General features: G+C 42.5%; 2 protein-coding genes across 2 annotated transcripts; both read left to right on the top strand.

Annotated features, from left to right (window-relative positions):
* Positions 1-362: 362 nt before the first annotated feature.
* On the top strand, positions 363-6,277 carry LOC139418199 (malate dehydrogenase 2, NAD (mitochondrial)). Its single transcript, XM_071167467.1, has 9 exons — positions 363-550; positions 3,407-3,575; positions 3,696-3,779; positions 3,881-3,990; positions 4,385-4,510; positions 4,987-5,064; positions 5,449-5,548; positions 5,663-5,814; positions 5,983-6,277. Exons 1-9 carry the CDS (start codon positions 485-487, stop codon positions 6,112-6,114), a joined length of 1,017 nt encoding a protein of 338 aa, XP_071023568.1. The 5' UTR covers positions 363-484; the 3' UTR covers positions 6,115-6,277.
* An 857-nt stretch (positions 6,278-7,134) lies between these two features.
* Positions 7,135-21,549, top strand: LOC139419489 (GAS2-like protein 2A). The gene is made up of 6 exons (XM_071169442.1): positions 7,135-7,492; positions 8,114-8,355; positions 12,025-12,132; positions 12,549-12,645; positions 15,027-15,348; positions 19,974-21,549. Exons 1-6 carry the CDS (start codon positions 7,135-7,137, stop codon positions 21,547-21,549), a joined length of 2,703 nt encoding a protein of 900 aa, XP_071025543.1.
* The last annotated feature ends 1,780 nt before the right edge of the window (positions 21,550-23,329 follow it).

Genomic DNA, 23,329 nt, shown 5'->3' with positions numbered 1-23,329 from the left:
GCAAGATCATAGGATCAGGACTCTGATAAAGTTATTATGCTACATAACATAAGTACTTGTTCATAATATTCCATGGCAGTCTGATTTTCTCTGACAAAAAGTAAGGTAAAAAACAACAACATTAAAACATAAAAAGTAACATTTTTTAAGAGATTTACATTCCATTGGTTGCAATCACTAGCTAATCATCTTTACACAAAAAATAAATTCCAATCAATGCATCACGAAAGTGAAAGCGATTGAGGCCCACTTTGGACACGACGTCATAAAGCATGATTGATATTCCATTAGCCCAATCATAACCGGAAATGTTCATATTTTAACCAATCAAACTGCATATGGTACAGGAAGTAGGCTGTCCCTGATAGTTAAGATAGGTCGCTTTTGCAAGCGGTCTGTTTCGACCGGCCACAGATGTAGAGGACGTTGGAGTCACTGTGAAGAGGATCAGTTATAAAGAATAGCCAACCCCTCCCTATCCAACATGTTTTCCCGCATTGCAAGACCCACAATTTGCATTGCTACCAGGAGCTTATCCACCTCCTCACAGGTAAATAATATATTTCTTTGTCAGCTAAGAGATGGCTAGTAATAGCGTAAATTAACTAGCTAACGTTACTAGCTAGCTAGCATGGTAGCCAGCTTGCTTGTCAGATTATTTAGCCAGCTAACTAGCTACATTAGCTAGTTATAACTTGAAATGTCACATACTTTGCATTAGTTGAGCCACATCAGAATGGTCTAGAGTTTAAAACGAGTCAATGTTGTCAACTTTAGCTATACTTATAACGTTAGTTTAATTAATTGGCTAGCAGTAGCTGACTAGCAAGGATTTGTAAACTGTTGATAGCTGCTTCCACTGCACTGTATAAGGTCAATTTGTCATGCTTGGTTTACTTTTGGGATTGGCAAAGGCAAGGCATGCGCAATTATGAGTGACAAAAAGAATACCATGGTAAAGGTGCTTTGATTGACAGAGCAGTGTTTTGTTCGGTTATCTCGAGCTTGTCCTTCGTGACATGTTAGTGAACAATCTCCGATGGCACATTCAATTTAATGAATTATTAGGAGGATTATTGGCCCAGTTTCTTCCAAATGTTTGCTAATTAATCCATATTTAACACGCATGATATACTAAAACTACTGATAGTGTGCAATACAATAACATCACAAATCTTTACTACAAACTGTCTTAATTTAAACTCGTTTGAATTGAGTGTGTCAAGGATAAAATTAACACGATTGATAACATCTTGGACAGTTTTGATCAATGTTTAAGATGTTCCTGAATGTTGGCATTGGCAAGGATAGTAGTAGTATAATTCCACAACATTGATCAAGAAGTAACTTTAACCTTATTAATATAATCAGAGCTGTTGAAAGATTCTGTGAACTTGAGTGTAATGGTGGCTTACATTCTTTCTACAGCTTAATGAAGGTTAAATTAAAAAATGATCCTTGTATCGCTCACTCTGAAATCCTGGCTTTTGTGGCCAACCATGAATAGTCAAGGTTGAATCCATAGTGTCCTGACCTTTGCCCTTTCTGTGAATGGTTTGTGGCCTACAAGAATAAATGTCATTTTCAGGTGAAAGGTTTCTGTCCCCTTTTTGATATTAGCAAATTACAAGGATTGATTGTGCAAAGAAGTCCTACATGAAACTTGAATTATAAACCTTGGTCTAACAGACCCATCCTACAAAACCACAATTGAGTCAGTCTCATTCAAGCTTCTTGTTTGTAATAGATGCACATCTATTCTACAATAGTTTGTGCTGGAATTCGTCAGACACACAAGAAATATGTTTGGTTGTGTGATTGTTAGCAATATGACGTTGACATTAAGGCTGACCCCATTTAGTCGATTGTTTGGTCAATATGCTGTTGGTTGACAGATTTGTAGTCAAGCAGTGGTAAATGTATGAAATAAATGTTATGGCACACGAGACACCTGTCTGATTCACGCCCTTCTGAGTGTACTAATCCATTAGAGGCTGTGGGTATCACCAGTAGTACATTTACCGTTAATTACCATTTCTAATCTAGAATCTTTGTTTGGTTACGGTAATTTCTGTTAATGCATTCAATATTACATTCTTACCGTTCTCATTGTAGGAGTGGACACATTGTTTGCGGAGCGCTCAACCTAGGCTACACTTGTAAGAAAAAAAGTTTTGTTTTATTTCATTTACGAGTTGTCAATTTATTCATTGTCTTTGGTTTGGAGCGCTCCTGTCAATCTTGAGTAAAAACATGCACCTGATTACACATAGGCCTAGGCTACCTGGCCTGCATGTGTAAGCTTATAAATGTGCACATTTGGAGATCTGATACAATTTCTGATTTTCTTAACTCACCATCACTGTGGAGCTTCTCAAAGTAATGTTTTCTTTGCCTCAAACAGCACGCAAACAGTTTGTTTTTACATCCATTGAGAATGACAGTAGTTCCTCAACGTAGCCTTTTTTTAAACAATATTTCCAGCACTCTTCCTTTTGATAACCACTCAGCATGAAAGGGAAAAAAATGTCATGCTCTGATCTGGTGGAAAAGTCATAAAAAAGGCCTACATGATAACTTATCACTTGCACAAATAGCCTACAGCTGCGTTTGTTTCTCAGGAGCTCACTGGTGCAGGAAACTGAGGGCCCAGAATATTTTATACATTGTTGCACTTTTGCTAGCATGAGCTTTGGGCCAGACCAGGTTAAGTTGATACAATGTTTCAAGTTCCTTGCAGACAGGCCATGCGTAGCAATGTGATTTATAGGATATTTATTTTCATCAGGCTATTTTCTACCTGCAGGCTGCAATGTTTTTATTTTTTGGCTTTATGGAGGCTATTTTTACATGTTGACAATATGTCGTTTTAGATTTGTATCATTTAGGTATAATTTGTATTGACCACATCATTGATTTTGAGATGAAGACTTTATTATAAATTAAATGAAACTGTTCCATGAAAATGTGCATGTGAAAATCCTAACTGGCACGCAGTTCAGTAGAAATGGTATGATAACTTGGCACTCCAAATGAAAAAGGTTTCCGATAGCTATTACTGGCACTTCAGGAGCATAACGGCTGCGAAGGCCAGCAGCAGCGGGAGGAGGATGGGCATAAAAGGTTTTTTTTTTCTTCTGGTTAGGCTATATTGATCTCTGGCTCCCTCTTTAGTAATTTGAGTCTTCATTTTTAATTGCAGCGCTTAAAGCATCAGGCAAGCTCAGTAGTCTACATATAGTTGATTTTATTCAACATAGGGTGTGTCTATATATGGGAAAATACATGTTTTAAAAATTTTGACCAATCAATCGGGAACAAATTCTCGGTGGACCAATTTTTTTTTGTTTTTTGTCGGGGACAGCCCTATGAGATAGTCAGTGAAATTGTATCCTCTCCCCCTCAGAACAATGCCAAGGTGGCAGTGCTGGGTGCTTCCGGCGGTATTGGCCAGCCTCTCTCACTGCTCCTGAAGAACAGTCCTCTGGTGGGCGAACTGTCTCTCTTTGACATTGCCCACACACCTGGAGTGGCAGCTGACCTCAGCCACATCGAGACCAGGGCCCACGTCACTGGTAAGACACCTTCCTGCTGTACATCAACTTCACTACTAAAGTCTTAACACTGCGTAGTGAAATTATTGTGAAAATGTCCCTTTGGTTTATCTAATTTAACTACGATGATTCCTTCACTAGGTTACATGGGTCCAGACCAGTTGGACGCTGCACTGAAAGGCTGCAATGTTGTTGTCATCCCCGCTGGTGTCCCAAGAAAACCTGGTAAGTTTACCCAAGTTGACAATGGGATTCATAATGAAGAACATCATGCTTTCTTTCAATTGGAAGTGCACACATTACATTTAAAAATACAATTCTTCCAGGCATGACCCGTGATGATCTGTTCAACACTAATGCCACCATCGTGGCCACTCTGGCTGATGCTGTTGCCCGCAACTGCCCCGAAGCCATGATCTGCATCATCGCCAACCCTGTGAGTACACCACTACCTCTTCTCCAGAATTAACTCAAGCTCCTGGCGACTCACATTACTCTAGAGCAGCTCAGACGTCTATACAGTCGGATACCTTGTTGTTGGAGAAAAACACTTTTTTTGTTGCCAAAGAGAAGGTAGCACTGACTTTCAGGAATGGGCTTAATTTGAAAGGCAATTTATTTTCCATGCCAGTGCTGTTTAGGTCACTGATTTGTTTTTGGTGCTTCAGTCACCACAATCTTAAATGATACAAGATCTCATTTGCTCTTCAACAATAAATGCTTAAATATTCCATTGATTGTGTAATGGCTGTTTATTGTACATCAGAAGGTAAATGCCAGTGATGGTAACATGTGGTTTGAAATAGCTGACAGTTTTGTTTAATCCATAGGTCAACTCTACTATTCCCATCACATCAGAGGTGATGAAAAAATATGGTGTCTACAACCCCAACAGAGTGTTTGGTGTCACAACATTGGATATCGTCAGAGCCAATGCATTTGTCGCAGAGCTCAAAGTAAGGTTTGAGGACCTCAAACATTCCTAATGCACTCTATACTCACTCTCTATACCTTTGACACACAGGAATGATCTCAAAGTTCACGGGCGTATCACCCTGAACGGAACAAAGTTTATGTTTGTATCTTACAGATGATTGTGGAAGAGTAGATAAACACTGTGTGACAAAGCAAAAACATTCACACCTAGAGTTTGAATTGCCTACTTTGTAGTTTGCTCAGAGCAAGGCTCTAAATGTGCTTGGGTGCATTCTATACAACGTTTGTATTGTAATAGGCTTATGTTGTAGGGAATGTCTCCACTTAAATATTTGGTTGTCACCATGATCCAACTGCATAACATTTTTAAAGTAGATTTTTTAAAAACATTTTCTTTAAGTTAATGCTAGCCAGCTAGTATCCACTCATTGATTATTGCATAGGCAATAATATTGCATAGGCAAGATGGCTGACTGTTTGGTGTTTCATATTGCAGGGCCTTGACCCAGCACGTGTCAATGTACCAGTGATTGGAGGTCATGCAGGAAAGACCATTATTCCTCTCATCTCACAGGTAAGAATAAGGGCCTTTTCACAGAAATAAAAAATCCAATACCTGAACGATTTCCTTGCAATGACACCAGTAGGACTAAATCTTAATCTAACAACAAAAATGACACACATTTGCCAATTTTTAGGGGTTTGAGCTGAGCTGATCTGATATGCTGCCCCTGTTTTTGGAACACTTTTTTATGGCTCCCTCTAGTGTTTGTAACATCAATGAATGAGTTGTCATACAGTGGGAGCCTGTGATTCAGAATTTGTTAGTCTGTGGCTTTAAGAAATTCCTAATTCATGGTCATTTTAAAATTCAGTTGGAAAATGAATAGGATAAGGTTCAACATGAACAAGGCTTTTCCTGTGAATAACAATACACCTTGCACATGCCACTCTGTAGGCAACACCCAAAGTGGAGTTCCCAGCCGACCAGCTGTCTGCTCTGACCGCTAGGATCCAGGATGCTGGCACTGAGGTTGTGAAGGCCAAGGCTGGAGCAGGTAGGCAGTGTTATCCGACGGACTTGCTGATTCTCAATGAAAACTGTCCTTTAAACGTAATGAATGTTTGAACCACTCTGATGAGCTCTAACTGGCAAACCTACGTGTGTTCAGGCTCTGCTACGCTGTCCATGGCCTACGCTGGGGCTAGGTTCACCTTCTCCGTCCTGGACGCCATGAACGGAAAGGATGGCGTTGTAGAGTGTGCGTACGTAAGGTCAGAAGAGACCGAATGCAAATACTTCTCCACACCTCTCCTCCTCGGGGTAAGTCCTACACCACCTTATAAACAGGTTTATAAGTTGTAGACTGAAATTGCACCTTCTGCTTATATTAATGCTGTACTTGTACTTAATTCAGGTTCCTATTTGAATGACACACGACTTTGACAATCTGAAGTGATAACCAGAAGGAATATTTTTGTGCCCTTTTAGAAACACGGAATTGAGAAGAACCTTGGCCTGGGCAAGCTGTCAGCCTTTGAGGAGAATCTGGTGGCTGATGCCATTGGTGAGCTGAAAGGCTCCATCAAGAAGGGCGAGGATTTTGTTGCTAACATGAAGTGAGCAAAGTTTGAATCTGTGGTTATTTATATTGTCCAGTCACCTAAATGGCAACAAGATCTCTCCAAAATCCAAGTTTCATCATGCCAGATGACGAAATAGCTGTTATCAAAAATGTTAACTGATCAGAAATGTTAATAACGCTATCAATAAACAGTTGACCTTACATCTTGCACTGGATCAATGTATGTTTGAGGGATTTCTCCAACTTGTAGCTCTTACATAGATGTTCAAATGACTCCTGTTTGCAATCTAGATTGTCAAAGTATGCTCCATGTAATTATGCATGGAATTACTTGTAAAGTAGTATTTTGTCTTTACCCATCAACCCAGAACTATTCTTGTGGCTTTTTTCAAAGGTAGAAAGACATCTCTACACCATTTACATTTTGCGTTTGAATAGTGATGGGGTGGGGGAGGGTGGAAATGTACACTAAGAATTCCAATGTGCAAGCATATCACCTTGAGTGTCTGACATGGTAATTCAGTTACTACACCTCAATATTGAAATTAAAATGTATATGTTTAACTTTAATTCTGGGTTAACGAGATTATATAAAAGGTGTAACAAGTGGCATCCAGCTACAAAGTAAGTAAGAACATTAAACACGTTTTGGAAGGAATTTTGAACTTGTTGGGGGGGACTGGTCGTGAAATGGTTAATGGGAATGTTTGGAATGAGCTCGTTACCTTGTAACCAAGGAGAGTACCACAGAAGCCACTACAAAACAAACTGGCAGCCTGGGTAGCTAGAGAAACTTAAATAAGTGTAGACAGATTTCAGGTTAATTTTGACTGTATTTCGAACATTTAATTAATGACCATATTTTGAAATAAATGACTTTATAGTCGAGCGTTTTACACTGTAAATCACTAGCTAGCTACGCGTTCAAACCGCATGGAATAAGTGGAACCAGGTGCAGGTTGGTTGAGGCAATAATATATTTGCGATACTACTTTCACGATAGTTTTGCCTCATGTCGTGACTTCTCTGCTTGAAGTGTATATTTCATATTGCTCACAATGTCCACTGGGATTCATCATGCCACAAATCAAAGCATCAAGCCCTTCAAGTCTAGCGAAGAGTACCTGTATGCGATGAAGGAGGATTTGGCAGAATGGTTGAGAGATTTGTACGAGATCGATATTGACGTGAACAACATACTGGAGGCGCTCGAGACGGGCGCGGTCCTCTGTTCCCACGCCAATAATGTCACAAGAGTGGCGGGAGAGTTCATTCAAAAGTACGGGATGGTGCGACAGGTCCAGCTGCCAACGAACGGTGTCACGTTCGTAAATTCCGCCCAACCTGCAACTTTCCTGGCCCGGGACAACATCTCAAATTTCATCAGTTGGTGTCGAAAGCATATGGATATTAAAGGTATGACAATATTCCTGCATAATGGCAATTTATGTTCTGACTGACTACTTTTGCTGGCCACAATTTTTCAATTGTATATATCCTACAGAAGGCTTGAACGTAATTATAGTTTAACTGGGTGAAGCCATTGCGAATGTAATCTTTATATGCCGTAAATCCACACCCACTTGCCCCACAGGTCAAGTGGCAAACAGGTGTGACAAACTGACATGAATGGAGTCTCTTGAATTAATGGCTTATTGACCAGCATCCCAATATTATTTATGCCTATTGTATTCAAAATTTCTGAACGTATGCACACATTCAGTAGCCTACAACGGACAGTGTGTGCTAGACAAGTGCTCAACGGTGTTTGATGGAATGCATGCAATATGGAAATGTACCACTAGGTGAGGCTCTAAATCCATACTTCATAGGAACATGGCCTCGTGAACCGTTCCCTCAATTTTTAAATCTGTACTTTTCTAATGATCACATCCCTGGATAGAACATTCATCTGGAAACAGAAATCAGCGCCCAGGGTTCTCCTGGTCATGTTGGTCACATGAGGCTGCTCCTTCGTATTACGTTAACATCTCGATCCTCAGACGACTCACTCAATCCTTCTCCCCACTCCTCCAGATGTGCTCATGTTTGAGACAGACGACCTAGTGCTGCGGAAGAATGAGAAGAACTTTGTGCTGTGTCTGCTGGAAGTAGCCCGGCGTGCCTCTCGTTTCGGCATGGCTGCCCCCGTGTTGATCCAGTTGGAGCAAGAGATCGAGGAGGAGATCAGAGAGGAGCTGGAGTTGCCCCTGGAAGAGACCCCGCCACTAGCCAAACCCCAGCGGCACACCTCCAACACTCAAAACCTGGATGAGATGGTGAGACCGCACCGCTGGAACCAGTTCACAAATTGGAACCAATGAACAAATCTTCCACTATAATCAGTGATCAAATCCACTATTCAAACTAGTTCACATATCTCCCACAGTCACTAATATTATCTGTAATTGTAATCAGCGATCAAATCTATTTTAAGTGACCAGTTATTACAAATCTACCACTATTACAAGTGAACTCTACTGTAACTAATGCTATTACAATGCTAATGCTATTAATACCACTATTACAATGATCAAGTCTACTCTAACTAATGCTCAAATCATCCAAAGTAACCAGTGATCAGATCTCCTGCCCACAATGTGGCCAGTCTGGTGTAACTACTGATCTGGGTCCCTCTATGGGGAAAGGACTAGTACTCGGTTTTATACACTGAATTATATTAGACTTGTTGGATAAACCTAATGATGGTAGTTTGGGCTATAAGGGTTATTTCCATTTTAATGAAGTTATCTGAGGAAATTAATTAGACCATATCATTTTTGTGGAAAAGATTAACAGACCATGGAAATTGTTGTACATGTCAAAATAGGCTACAGGATTGACTTGAATCTTCTCTTTTCAATTTGACCTTAACTAAGCCAAAGGGAAAACTCTTGGCAATGGATGGACCACCACCTTTTGCTGTCGTAACTCACTTATAAAACCCTGTGTCAAGAGGGATGAAGGCTTGTTTTTGTTGTTACAAAGATGTGAGTTGTCGGACAAGCAGGGGAAATGTCTTAGCGGGTGCCTTGGCTGCCGGGATATGTCTGATTTGTATAAGTCTGGGGTTCAATACAGTCACTCACTGATATATTGCATATTTAAGAAATAGCTGGATAGTGTAAGGAGACACAGTATTGCTGCCTTTGTCTAACACAGTGTGTCTGTGTGTGAGACTGAATTGTACTTGATTTGAACTATTAGTCACCCTGGCTATAGAATAAAGACAACGTATAAAAACGTACATTACATCATGTGCAGTACTTTTGATTACGTACAGTTGAAGTCGGAAGTTTACATACAACTTAGCCAAATACATTTAAACTCAGTTTTTCACAATTCCTGACATTTAATCCTAGTAAAAATTCCCTGTCTTAGGTCAATTAGGATCACCACTTCATTTTAAGAATGTGAAATGTCAGAATAATGGAGCAAATTATTTATTTAAGCTTTTATTTATTTCTTCACATTCCCAGTGGGTCAGAAGTTTACATACACTCAATTAGTATTTGGTAGCATTGCCTTTCAATTTAACTTGGGTCAAACGCGAAACGCGTAGCCTTCCACAAGCTTCCCACAATAAGTTGGGTGAATTTTGGCCCATTACAGAGCTGGTGCAACTGAGTCAGGTTTGCAGCCTCCTTGCTTGCACATGCTTTTTCAGGTCTACCCACACATTTTCTATAGGATTGAGGTCAGGGCTCTTTGATGGCCAGTCCAATACCTTGACTTTGTTGCGCTTAAGCCATTTTGCCACAACTTTGGAAGTATGCTTGGGGTCATTGTCCATTTGGATGACCCATTTGCAACCAAGCTTTAACTGATGTCTTGAGATGTTGCTTCAATATATCCACATAATTTTCCTGCCTCATGATGCCATCTATTTTGTGAAGTGCACCAGTCCCTCCTGCAGCAAAGCACCCCAACAACATGATGCTGTCACCCCCGTGTTTCATGATTGGGATGGTGTTCTTTGGCTTGCAAGCATCCCCCTTTCTCCTCCAAACATAACAATGGTCATTATGGTCAAACAGTTCTATTTTTGTTTCATCAGACCAGAGGACATTTCTCCAAAAAGTACGATCTTTGTCCCAATGTGCATTTGCAAACCGTAGTCTGGCTTTCTTATGGAGGTTTTGGAGCCGTGGCATCTTCCTTGCTGAGCGACCTTTCAGATTGTGTCGATATAGGACTTGTTTTACTGTGGATATTGATACTTTTGTACCTGTTTCGTCCAGCATCCTCACAAGGTCCTTTGCTGTTGTTCTGGGATTGATTTGCACTTTTCGCACCAAAGTACGTTCATATCTAGGAGACAGTCTCCTTCCTGAGCTGTATGACGGCTGCGTGGTCCCATGTTGTTTATACTTGCATACTATTGTTTGTACAGATGAACGTTGTACCTTCAGGTGTTTGGAAATTGCTCCCAAGGATGAACCAGCCGTGTGGAGGACTCTACACATTTTTTTTCTGAGGTCTTGGCTGATTTCTTTAGATTTTCCCATGATGTCAAGCAGAGGCACTGAGGATGAAGGTAGGCCTTGAAATACATCCACAGGTACACCTCCAATTGACTCAAATGATGTCAATTAGCCTATCAGAGGCTTCTAAAGCCATGACATCGTTTTCTGGAATTTTCCAAGCTGTTTAACCTCTCTGGGATTATGTTGCCCACCTGGCCAAAAGCCAGTGAAAATGCAGAGCGCCAAATTCAAATAAATTACTATAAAAAATGAAACTCATGAAATCACACATGTAAGATACCAAATTAAAGCTACACTTGTTGTGAATCCAGCTAACATGTCAGATTTCAAAAAGGCTTTTCGGCGAAAGCAAACGATGCCATTATCTGAGGATAGCACCTCCGTAAACAAAGAGAAACCATATTTCAACCCTGCAGACGCGACACAAAACGCAGAAATAAAAATATAATTCATGCCTTACCTTTGACAAGCTTCTTTTGTTGGCACTCCAATATGTCCCATAAACATCACAAATGGTCCTTTTGTTTGATTAATTCTGTAGATATATATCCATTTATTTGGCGCGTTTGAGCCAGAAAAACACAGGTTCCAACTTGCGCAACGTGACTACAAAATATCTCAAAAGTTACCTGTAAACGTTGCCAAAACATTTCAAACTACTTTTGTAATACAACTTTAGGTATTTTTTTACGTAAATAATCGATCGAATTGAAGACTGGATAATCTGTGTTCAATACAGGAGGAAAACAAAACTGTAGCGTGCTTTCTGGTCATGCGCCTCTTCAAGTACACTTCAAGTGACCCTCGTTCAAGATGGCTGTACTTTTTCATTACACAAAGGAAAAACCTCAACCAATTTCTAAAGACTGGTGACATCCAGTTGAAGCGATAGGAACTGCAAGAAGGTCCCTTTAGAAATCTGGATTCCCAATGAAAGCCCGTTGAAAAGAGTGACCTCAAAAACAAAAAACATCTGAATTGTTTATCCTTGGGGTTTGGCCAGCTAAATAAGTTATGTTATACTCAGACATGATTCAAACAGTTTTAGAAACTTCAGTGTTTTCTATCCACATCTACTAATAATATGCATATCTTGTCTTCTGGGGATGAGTAGCAGGCAGTTGAATTTGGGCATGCATTTCATCTGAATGTGAAAATACTGCCCCCTGTCACCAAGAAGTTAAAGGCACCAGTCCACTTTGTATGTAAACTTCTGACCCACTGGAATTGTGATACAGTGAAATAATCGGTCTGTAAACAATTGTTGGAAAAATTACCTGTCATGCGCAAAGTAGATGTCCTAACCAACTTGCCAAAACTATAGTTTGTTAACAAGAAATGTGTGGAGTGGTTGAAAAATGAGTTTTAATGACTCCAACCTAAGTGTATGTAAACTTCCGACTTCAACTGTACATGTTCAAGTGTTGGCTCTTGGATTTCACCCGTGTTTTTGTTTCTCAGGTCCAGTGCCTCATTAGCCGCTGCACCTGCCCCACACAGTTTCCCATGTTCAAAGTGTCTGAGGGCAAATACAGGGTGGGGGACTCCAGCACACTCATATTTGTTCGGGTATGCCTCCCTCCGCCACCTGTTCTACTCTCTTCCCTCTCTCATCCTCATCAATTGCTCACTCTTTACAGCTGAGCTCATTCTGTGCCTGTCACTTCTCATCTCTGACAATCTATCACCGATATACACATATACTGCAGCACTCTATGGAGATTATTATATATATTTTTAATTACTTTCAGTGGAAAAATTGAGTGATCTGTTTTGTGCTTTTTTTACTTTGGCAGAAAGTGGGGTGTGACATATGTAACCTTGAAGGTCTCTTTGAAATGCTTAATGCTATGTAGTCATTATTGTGAGTGAATCATTTGTCTTTTACTATCTTAACCCACCAATTATACAATGTTGCAGTTGTGCTCTTTTTCATAGGTATGGTTTGTGTGTGTGCGCCCGCATGCGTGTCCATGTTTTATCAGATCCTGCGTAATCATGTGATGGTGCGAGTGGGTGGAGGTTGGGACACCCTGGAGCACTATCTGGACAAGCATGACCCCTGTCGCTGCACCTCTATCAGTGAGTTCTCTCAGACCCCCCCACATACACACATACACTAGCCCCCCTTCCGACTGAGCCTGCTTGCATCACCATCACTTACATAATGCAGGAGCATTCACCAGGCAAATTGACTGTCAATATTCATCACGACACACAGGGTGCCTGTGAGCTCCTGAGAACTCTAACCACAATACTATACAACAATGCAACTCAACTTTATTAATCCCCACAGGGAGCAATTTAGTTTAGAAGGTATCAGAGTACATGGATGTATTATATAATTACAGTAGGATGAAGTAGAATACCTGGAATATTACTCAAAGCGATTCTCAATATTGCAATAGTGTAGGGCATGCTGCACACTAGGTGGCAGTCCACATCTTAACCATTGCGCTTGTCATGATTGGACAATTGAGCTGCTCATTGTGTATTATTGTGCATTGACAAGCACATGCATTAAAGGGGACAAGGAAAGGAAGCATAGATGGATGACTGCGTACCCCACCCCGATGAGCTTCTGTCAATTATATTACTGCTCCACACTAGATGCTGGTGTAATAAAAGACTTGCACTATATATACAAAACTATGTGGACACCCCTTAAAATAAGTGGATCTGGCTATTTCAGCCACACCGTTGCTGACAGGTGTATAAAATTGAGCACACAGCCATGCAATCTCCATAGACGAGCATTGGCAGTAGAATGGCCTTACTGAAGAGCTCAGTTACTTTCAACGTGGCACCGTCATAGGATGCAACCTTTCCAAGCCCACAGAACGGGACCGCCGAGTGCTGAAGTACGTAGTGTGTAACAATCGTCTGTCCTCTGCTGCAACACACTCTACTCTACCGAGTTCCGAACTGCCTTTGGTAGCGACGTCAGCACAAGAACTGTTCAGCAGGAGCTTAATGAAATGGGTTTCCATGGCTGAGCAGCCGCACGCACTCAAGACTAAGATCAACATGCGCAATGCCAAGTGTCGGCTGGAGTGGTGTAAAGCTCACCGCCATTGGACTCTGGCGCAGTGGAAACACGTTCTCTGGAGTGATGAATCCCGCTTCATCATCTGGCAGTCCGACAGGTTAATCTGGGTTTGGCGGATGCCAGGAGAACGCTACCTGCCCAAATGCATAATGTCAACTGTAAAGTTTGGTGGACGAGGAATAATGGTCTAGGGCTGTTTTTAATGCTTTGGGCTAGGCCCCTTAGTTCCTGTCAAGGGTAATCTTAATGCTACATCATGCAATGACATTCTAGACAATTCTGTGCTTCTAATTTTGTGGAAACAGTTTGGGGAAGGCCCTTAACTGTTTCAGCATGACAATGCCCCCATGCACAAATCAAGGTCCATACAGAAATGGTTTGTCGATCGGTGTGGAAGAACTTGACTGGCCTGCACAGAGACCTGACCTGAACTCAATCGAAGACCTTTGGGATGAATTGTATCGCAGACTGCGATCCAGGCCTAATCGCCCAACATCCATGCCCAACCTCACTAATGCTCTTGTGGCTGAATGGAAACAAGTCCCCATAGCAATGGTCCAACATCTAGTGGAAAGCCTTCCCAGAGGAGTGGAGGCTGTTATAGCAGCGAAGGGAGGACCAACTCTATTAATGCCCATGATTTTGGAATGAGTTGGTCATGTAGTGAATGTAACTGAAGCATTGCTGGCCTCCTCTCCACGGTCGGCTTTTAACCAAAGGCATGTAACATCATAGCCGCAGGAAATAGGGGTGCTGAGGGTGCTGAACTTTTTTTCTTTCTCTCACACAAGTAGTTCACTGGGCCTTTACTAGTCCTGTATTAGCGAACCAATATACCCCCAATCCCTAACATCTTCCTGGGGCTGTGTAAAATCTCTCCTGCCTCACCAGGCTTGTAAAATAAAGCCCCAAGAGGGCCAGAGTGGAAGGACGGTGGACTGTGAATGTCATTTTGTCATATAGAGACACATTTCTGTTAGGAGCAGTCATTAGCCTAACCTCTACTTTCAGCTGATGAGCGCTGGTCTTTTATTCCCCAAATTTAGAGATTAGAAAGAGTTGACGCCAATGCAGAAATATGAATTGTGACAGGCACTGACATTGCAACCATAAACCTAATTGGTATTCATAAGATCTATCGGAGGTTAAATACTTCAGCTAAAAATACAGTGAGGAAAAAAAACAAGTTATATACATTGTGCTTCATTCATAACAAGATCACCATGCCGCAAATAAGTGCTTTAAATAACGATTACCATTCAAATTATGTGCTGCTGAATCCTGTATCTTACATTTAATTTTCACCTTGGTGATTTACTGGGATATTTACAGCTTCCCTGTAACACTGGTGACAGATGAAGACTTTGTTTTCTTCTCTTCTCTTGATTTCCATCCCTCTCTCATCTCTCTTCAGCCCATAAGCTGGCTCAGCGCCCGGGCACGCCGGTCCACGAGATCAAAGGCAGGTTGCCGGGGCGCCCAGACGGCCAGGGTCCAACCATGCCTACCATGCTGATCATGAGTCGCCACGCCCAGACCCCCTTCCAGCCCGTCCTCTGGACCCCCTCCGAAGCCCCCTCCACCTATTCCCCCAGGGGCCTGAGGCCAGCCAGGACAAGGGGTTCCCTATCACCAGACACAGGGCTCAGAGCCTCTTGCTCCCCTAACAGATCGTCCCTCTCTCCTGACCCAGGCCCCCGGTTCTCCAGGGAGATGAAGACTACCTTTTCCAACAGGTAAGAGAATAATGGTGATGATATTGATGAAAATATTAGTAATATTGATGATAATGCTATTAAAGACAATGATGGACATTGAGGGTGTTGAAATTGATTGTAAAATCACATTCATGGGTGGTTTTCAGTACCAGGGTACATAATATATCAGTGAATGCCACACTGACCTTAAGCACAGTTTGAACCTAACAGGATCATTAACACAGCTTGGTTCCCCTGGACCTTGTTATTAGTGCTGATCACCACCATTTAACTACATTATTAGATTACCTGTTCATTGATGGATGTAAAAAGGATACATCATATTTTGAAAAGCCCTCGCTTGTTGTCTGGCATCAGCAGCGAACGCCTTCCTAATATTGAGCCTTGCACCCACTTTTGTGCTCCGAACAGCCTCCATTTGTTGGGGCATGAACTCTACAAGGTGTCTAAAGCATTCCACAGGGATGCTGGCCCATGCTGACTCCAATGCTTCCCACAGTTGTCAAGTTGGCTGGATGTCCTTTGGGTGGTGGACCGTTCTTGATACACACAGGAACTGTTGAGAGTGAAAAATCAATCAGCGTTGCAGTTCTTGACACACTCAAACTTGTGCGCCTGGCACCTACTACCATACCCCATTTAAAGGCACATACATCTTTTGTCTTGCCCATTCACCCTCTGAATGACACACATACATAAATGATGTCTCAATTGTCTCAAGGCTTAAAAATCCTTCTTGAACTTGTCTCCTCCCCTTCATCTTCACTGATTTGAAGTGGATTTAACAAGTGACATCAATAAGGGATCATAGCTTTCACCTGTGTTCACCTGGTCAGTCGGTCATGGAAAGAGCAGGTGTTCCTAATGTTTTTTTTATACTCCGTGTAGATGGGTCACCTTGCTCTGTCAGAGAGTTAGAATGGCACTTAACACCTATGTTAGAGGACTGAGTGCAGAACCCTCTTACCATTAGGACCTTATGGCCTTGTCTGAGAGCCCCATAAGTGTTTAAGGCATTAACAAAGCAAACACTGCAGTACAGATCCAAGGGCTGCCCACATAAACCTACTTTTGTTCAAGAAAAAGGATGTTGGCTTAAATTAATGTAGTTTGTCAGACTAAATCTTAAGTTTAATTTGTTGTGGTAGCATATTATGTTCATGAATAATTTGAATGGAGTCTGTTTTCACTTCACTGGTGTTGAACATAGTGCAGTACAGGCTGTATTTTTGAGCATCAAGCAAAATGTGTTTTGTAACTTAAATTTAAATGACTCTTTTAGCTTTTTCCAAAGAGTGAAATGACATAATCTGCAAAGGAATTGTCTAAAACGTGCGTCCTCATGCATGACTGTTGTGATAATGTGACTCAATACCTCCATGCTGCACATAGTTTTACATTCCCGTTTTATTGTGTTGGATCATTTCACTGTTAACGTCCCCCACTACATGTTAGATCGTTAAAATGAATCAACTTTGTCATGCCGCCACAATGTATTATTAACATTGTAGCTGGCCTACTTCAGCACAAACAGTCACTGGAGTTATAATTATGTGGATAATGATTGTAGGGATGCATATGTTAGCATACACTACACCAGGAGGTATCTGTGGGCAGCCTGCTTTTGGAAACGATGTGCAAATTAACAGATTTATTAGATTTGTTTGTTTTTTTTCTACAGTTTATATTATCGGTATGGTATACTCTAGATGATCATTTTCAGTAGTCTATTCAACATATTTCAGTCTCAGCATTATGCTGCAGAATTCACTGAGAATGTAAAATCACTGACAGATTTACAGACCTTCTATCCAGGTTAGTTTGAGGATATGAGGATGACCACTGACTGTCCATGAAAAAGTCTGTGCTCATCTTTGTCTATCACTGGTTGAAACGATGTCCTGCAGCCTCTGTAGACTTGAATTTTGATGTAGCAGCTCTGCTTTGCTTTGATTTCTCAAATTCTGTAATGAGTTTCCAGGTACTTAAACTCAAGGCTAGGAAATATTCTAAAATGACATAACATTTTCTGTCCATTTAATTAATCTATTGCACAACAGCATGGCAAGCAAATAAACTCAGCAAAAAAAGAAACGTTCCTGTTTCAGAACCCTGTCTTCCAAAGATAATTCGTAAAAATCCAAAACTTCACAGATCTTCATTGTAAAGGGTTTAAACACTGTTTCAATGAACAATAAACAATTAATGAATATGCAACTGTGGAATGGTCGTTAAGACACGAACAGCTTAGACGGTAGGCAATTAAGGTCACAGATATGAAAACTTAAGAAACTAAAGATGCCTTTCGACTGACTCTGAAAAACACCAAAAGAAAGATGCCCAGGGTCCCTGCTCATCTGCGTGAACCTGCCTTAGGCATGCTGCAAGGAGGCATAAGGACTGCAGATGTGGCCAGGGCAATAAATTGCAATGTCCGTACTGTGAAATGCCTAAGACACTGCTACAGGGAGACAGGACGGACAGCTGATCGTCCTCGCAGTGGCAGACCACATGTAACAACACCTGCACAGGATCGGTACATCCGAACAGCACACCTGCGGGACAGGTACAGGATGGCAACAACTGCCCAAGTTACACCAGGAACGCACAATCCCTCCATCAGTGCTCAGACTGTCTGCAATAGGCTGCGATAGGCTGGACTGAGGGCTTGTAGGCCTGTTGTAAAGGCAGGTCCTCACCAGACATCACCGGCAACAACGTCGCCTATGGACACAAACCCACCGTCGCTGGACCAGACAGGACTGGCAAAAAGTGCTCTTCACTGACGAGTCACGGTTTTGTCTCACCAGGGGTGATGGTCGGATTCGCGTTTATCGTCGAAGGAATGACAGTTACACCGAGGCCTGTACTCTGGAGCAGCATCGATTTGGAGGTGGAGGGTCTGTCATGGTCTGGGGCGGTGTGTCACAGCATCATCGGACTGAGCTTGTTGTCATTGCAGGCAATCAACGCTGTGCGTTACAGGGAAGACATCCTCCTCCCTCATGTGGTACTCTTCCTGCAGGCTCACCATGACAATGCCATTGCTCGTTCTGTGCGTGATTTCCTGCAAGACAGGAATGTCAGTGTTCTGCCATGGCCAGCGAAGAGCCTGGATCTCAATCCCATTGAGCACGTCTGGGACCTGTTGGCTCGAAGGGTGAGGGCTAGGGCCATTCCCCCCCTAAATGTCCGGGAACTTGCAGGTGCCTTGGTGGAAGAGTGGGGTAACGCCTCACGGCAAGAACTGGCAAATCTGGTGCAGTCCATGAGGAGGAGATGCACAGCAGTACTTAATGCAGCTGGTGGCCACACCAGATACTGACTTACTTTTGAATTTTGACCCCCCCCCTTTGTTCAGGGACACATTATTACATTTATGTTAGTCACATGTCTGTTGAACTTGTTCAGTTTGTCTCAGTTGTTGAATCTTGTGTTAATACAAATATTTACACAAGTCTTCTGACAATTAACGCAGTTGACAGTGAGGACGTTTAGGTGTATGCATTTTTGGTCATAGCATAAAACTTCTCATTATCAAATAATTTCTGGGTAACAATTATGTACCTTACTGTAGTTTTAAATTAAAATGCATAGCATTTTTGGCCATAGCATACATCCAGAGATTTTGTGCTGTTCATCAACTTCAAGCAAATCACAAAGAAAATACAGCACAATAGCATTATATAGGCCCACTTAAAGGTAGACTCAGCAAAATGACGTTGCCACGAACAGCACCGCAGATATTGAGATGAGCGAGATGCAAGACTTCGCTGTCACACACAGTATCTGCACATGTGCACCTGTTCTCTTCAAGCTCTTACAGCTTGTGAGCCATTGGACCAAAACATCAGTGAAGTTGAGCCTCATGCTTCAACACTCTTTGTTGTGGAAATTGACCCTCTGTGCTGTTTACGTTCTGCATCTGTCATATCGCTGGGTCTACAACATGACAAAATAAAGATAATATTGGCTGTCTCGTTAGAATCCTAATCACATTTTCGGTGTTGCTCTCTACCAGGGAGTAACTATGAGCGCCTTATATGTAATGTAGTATAGTGCGTTCTGACAGCCTTTTACGTGACAGTTTTTGCATTTAACACAATATTATTATTATTACATATTATTACAATATTATTGCTAAACAATACAAGACCGAGACAGTTGGTGAAAGCAGAGAACTCTAGGCTAGATGTGTGCATCTTACTTCACACACAAACACATCCACTGTTTGTTTGCTGTTCTAATTTGTGCTGTTGCCAGTGTCTTCTGTCTGTTGTTCGTTTTGTATTACGTTGTTTAATCTCCGTTGCCACAGGAGGCATTTTGCCCCTTGCCGTCATTGTAAATAAGAATTGGTTCTGAATTGACTTGCCTGGTGAAATAAAGGTAACTATTTTAAATAATCATTTTTAGTTTAAGCAGCTTTTGTTTGTTTTTGCAGCCTTTGTTTTTAGTTTGCAGAAGTGGATTTGGTAGGCTACATTGTAGAGAAGCCTGGAAACAACTTTTATTCTGTATACTTACTCATGTGAAAACTTGCATTAACAAATTAATAATGGTAGTTATTTAGGTCACCTTGGAGAGATCGGATACGCAGTGACATATCAAAACTTGAGTGTGATTTTGTTGTGCTATTTCAGACTGCGACAGAGTGCTTCCACACCCACTCTCCAGCACCACCAGTCTGGGCGTAATGATGACTCAGCACTCAACTCTTCCATGAGGACAGGCAGAGAGGCCACACGCTCGTCCCATGCCCCCCGCTTCACCAGCAGCCTGCCTCGGTACATCCAACACTCCTCCACACCTCAGCCCCAGCCCAAGACTAACCCCCAGGCTCAGAGGCCTAGAACCCCCCTGGTCTTCCACAGGTCCCCTGGGCAGCAATCCTCCCTGCCCCAGCCCAGCCCAGAAAACAGGCTTACTCAAACCTGGACTAAGTCTCAGTTTGCCTCTAAGCTCAGGCAGAGCTCCATGTTGGGTGGCAACAGCACAGAACCCCCACCCGCCAGATATACCCCTGTCTGCCCCAGACAACCCACCATCCCTATCCAGCAACCTGAAAACAATGATACTCTTCAAAAGAGCCCCGATTTAATTCGCACCTTCTGTCCAGCCAAAACATTCTGGGAAGAATCATCTGGGGAATGCCAAGTCAGGCCCTTCACACCCATTGGAGGAAATCTGAGGGATCCAAATAAGACACCCACCCCTTATGACATCACAACCAACCCTTCACACAGCGACTCTAACCATGAGAGAATGCAGGGCCTGACAAGACAGACTGCATTTGGCTTTCCTGTCAATGACAAGGCTTCTCACAAAAGCACTGTGGTGAGCCTTGAAGAGCCTGAGCATCCAGAACTATGTGGCAAAGTCTTTGTGGCAGGAGACAGAGCGATAGACAATGCTTACCTGTTTACCCCTCCCCCCATCAGCCCAGCCCAGGAGGCCAGTCTGTACCAGAGTCTGGAACACGAGATCCTGTCCAACCTCCAGCAGCTCAGCGTCGACTCAGATGACAGAAAACGCAAGCAAAACGGTCAATACCAACCATCTCAGAATATCGCTGAGAACGATTATGGTGGATTCAGTACAGTTCTAGCTGGGTTCGAACCATCTCCACATACCTCAGCCTCTTATGCCACACATCCAGTTGAGGCCAGCTTTGATGCAGTCATCACTGAGCTCTCCAAAGGGAATAGGCTGCTGGAAAAGGTGTGTGTGGAGAGCTGGGTGAAAACACTCTCTGGTAGCCCTAGAGCTAGGGAGACTTGCAGCAACACAGAGGTGGTGAACTCCAGCTTAAACCTCAAAGTGGCCAAAGCCTGTGTAACCAGCTCCTGGTCCTCTATGGGCTCCGGTGTCGAGTCCAAAGAGCTGCCCGCTGATTCTACTTTCTCACCGGACTCTGGGAATGGAGTTAGCATTAGCATAAGGCGCAGGGTGACAGACACCAATTCACTTGTAGTGAACCCCAGAGCCACTACCATAACAGGTCCTGATAGCCTGTTGAAACCAAGGAATGGGTCTTTCAGGCAGAAGAGAACCTTGAAGAAACCAGAGAGTGTGCCCTCCATCTACAAGCTGAAGCTCCGGCCAAGGCACGATTACAGACCAGGCAAGAAGCCCTCGCAAATCCCCACCCCAATCTCCTACAAAGGGGGTCAACCTGCGGGGGACCCTGGAGGGTCCAGAAGGGGGACACACACCTAGACGAGCATCACACACCTCCCCCAGGCAGGCAGACACAGGGTTCCACATAAATGTATCAGAGCTACAGGCAGCATGGCTACAAAGCCACAGTGAGGCTAAGGCAGTGGCAAATGCTTCAACCGGTGACAGTAGAGGACCCAGAGCAAGAGTCCCGAGTCTAACCCCTTACGTTTCGCTTCCATAGCAAATTGAGGTACTCAAGGGAAAAATACTCTATTTGGATGGTAATGTACAGGTACAGTACTACATTTATTTTTGGTTAAAGCTGAATTAATGCATCAGACCACACAAAGTAGTGGTGAAAGATTATCTGCATTCAGTGGAGCGTTCACCTCAACAAATAAAGATGTTCAACTATAATGCTCAGTTTCGGTTCAATTTATTACTTATTCTGTGCGCACTCCACTACATTGTGTGACAATCATTTTAATGCAAAACTTTCTTCAATGCTATGGTAATCATATGTCTTTATTCCAATAGAAAATATACATTCTCCATCACAATTCTCCTCTATTCCCTCTCCGACAGTTGAATGTATTTAATTCCCTGTGATTTTATTTGTAAGGGAAATCTATTTGGTGGGAGGTCAGATTTCCACTTCAATTTTGCTTCAGAGCAGCGCTCGGCTCCTTTCCAAATGCTCTTTTTAAATGGGGAACCAGGGAGCAACACACACACACAGGCAGCGGGCAGCTGGAGAGCAATGAGAATAGAAGCATTCAGACCTTAATATCAGACACATCCGAGCGTCTCACAGCTGCTGCCTGTTACTCCAGGATCCGTTCTATCAGAGCACAAAAGATAAGCAGCCTCACCCAGACCCCCACAGACTCCGGTATTGAGGCATGGCTGAAATTCAGAGCCATTGTATTTATATAAGGCTGCAAACATACATCCACAAACTTGAAATAGACATTAACACACTCCCACACAGTCACACACAATGTGGTGGCTGAAGCCACAAACTCATTTGCTGATCGATAGGTTTTTTGTTTTTTAAATAAAAGATTCCCTTTCATGATTGTGAGCTGAATCACAGATTAACTTTGAATAGATTTATTTTTTTGACAGCGCTTGTGCTTGATCAACATTCAAGGCATTATTTTTTTATTGACTGCTTCTCAGGAGTGGCCCTCTCGTTTACAGTTCTGCGGGTTGCTACTTTAACATCCTTTGATTGCTTTACTTAGCTTAAAATACTGTCTCAGTCACCTTGTGTGTATTGAGTTTATGGCTGTAGCCTGCAGACTTCTATAAACCCCTCTAGCAAAATGCTGCTTGGAAGATCAAGTCTGGAGCTATTAATAGCCCTTGTCAGAGCTGCAGCCCATCACACTACAGCAGCTGTGCTTGTTCCCCATCCGCTTGCACACACGTCACGCTCCTCGCCGCCTCAGTCTCTACTAGAAAGACTCCTTCAATTACCTCTACTGGCTGTGGGCCGGCCAGCGATACTGACACACTGGGATGAGCTGTACTAGGGACGAACAATACACACTGGGACATACAAGGGATCAGCATCCGGTAGCCTTGAACTCAAATTCTGTTTTTTCAGCAACTTAATTTCTCAAATCAAGCACCTATTAAGTTTGTTGAACAATTTGATTTGATTATAGCATTAAAGTAATTCACCAATAGTGTATTTTCTTATTAGGCCCTCAGGTTCAAGATGGCCCTCCAGTAGATATCTTTGAATACAATACTGATATTAGACACCTCACAATGCCAGGTTAGGGGTTCTCATCAGAAAGGGCCTTTAGCGAGAGACCTCAGGAAATTA

Source organism: Oncorhynchus clarkii, chromosome 10 (assembly GCF_045791955.1).
Source record: "Oncorhynchus clarkii lewisi isolate Uvic-CL-2024 chromosome 10, UVic_Ocla_1.0, whole genome shotgun sequence".
Lineage (NCBI taxonomy): Eukaryota > Metazoa > Chordata > Actinopteri > Salmoniformes > Salmonidae > Oncorhynchus > Oncorhynchus clarkii.
Note: the sequence above shows the minus strand (reverse complement) of the source record. Positions and strands in the feature narration are given on the sequence as shown.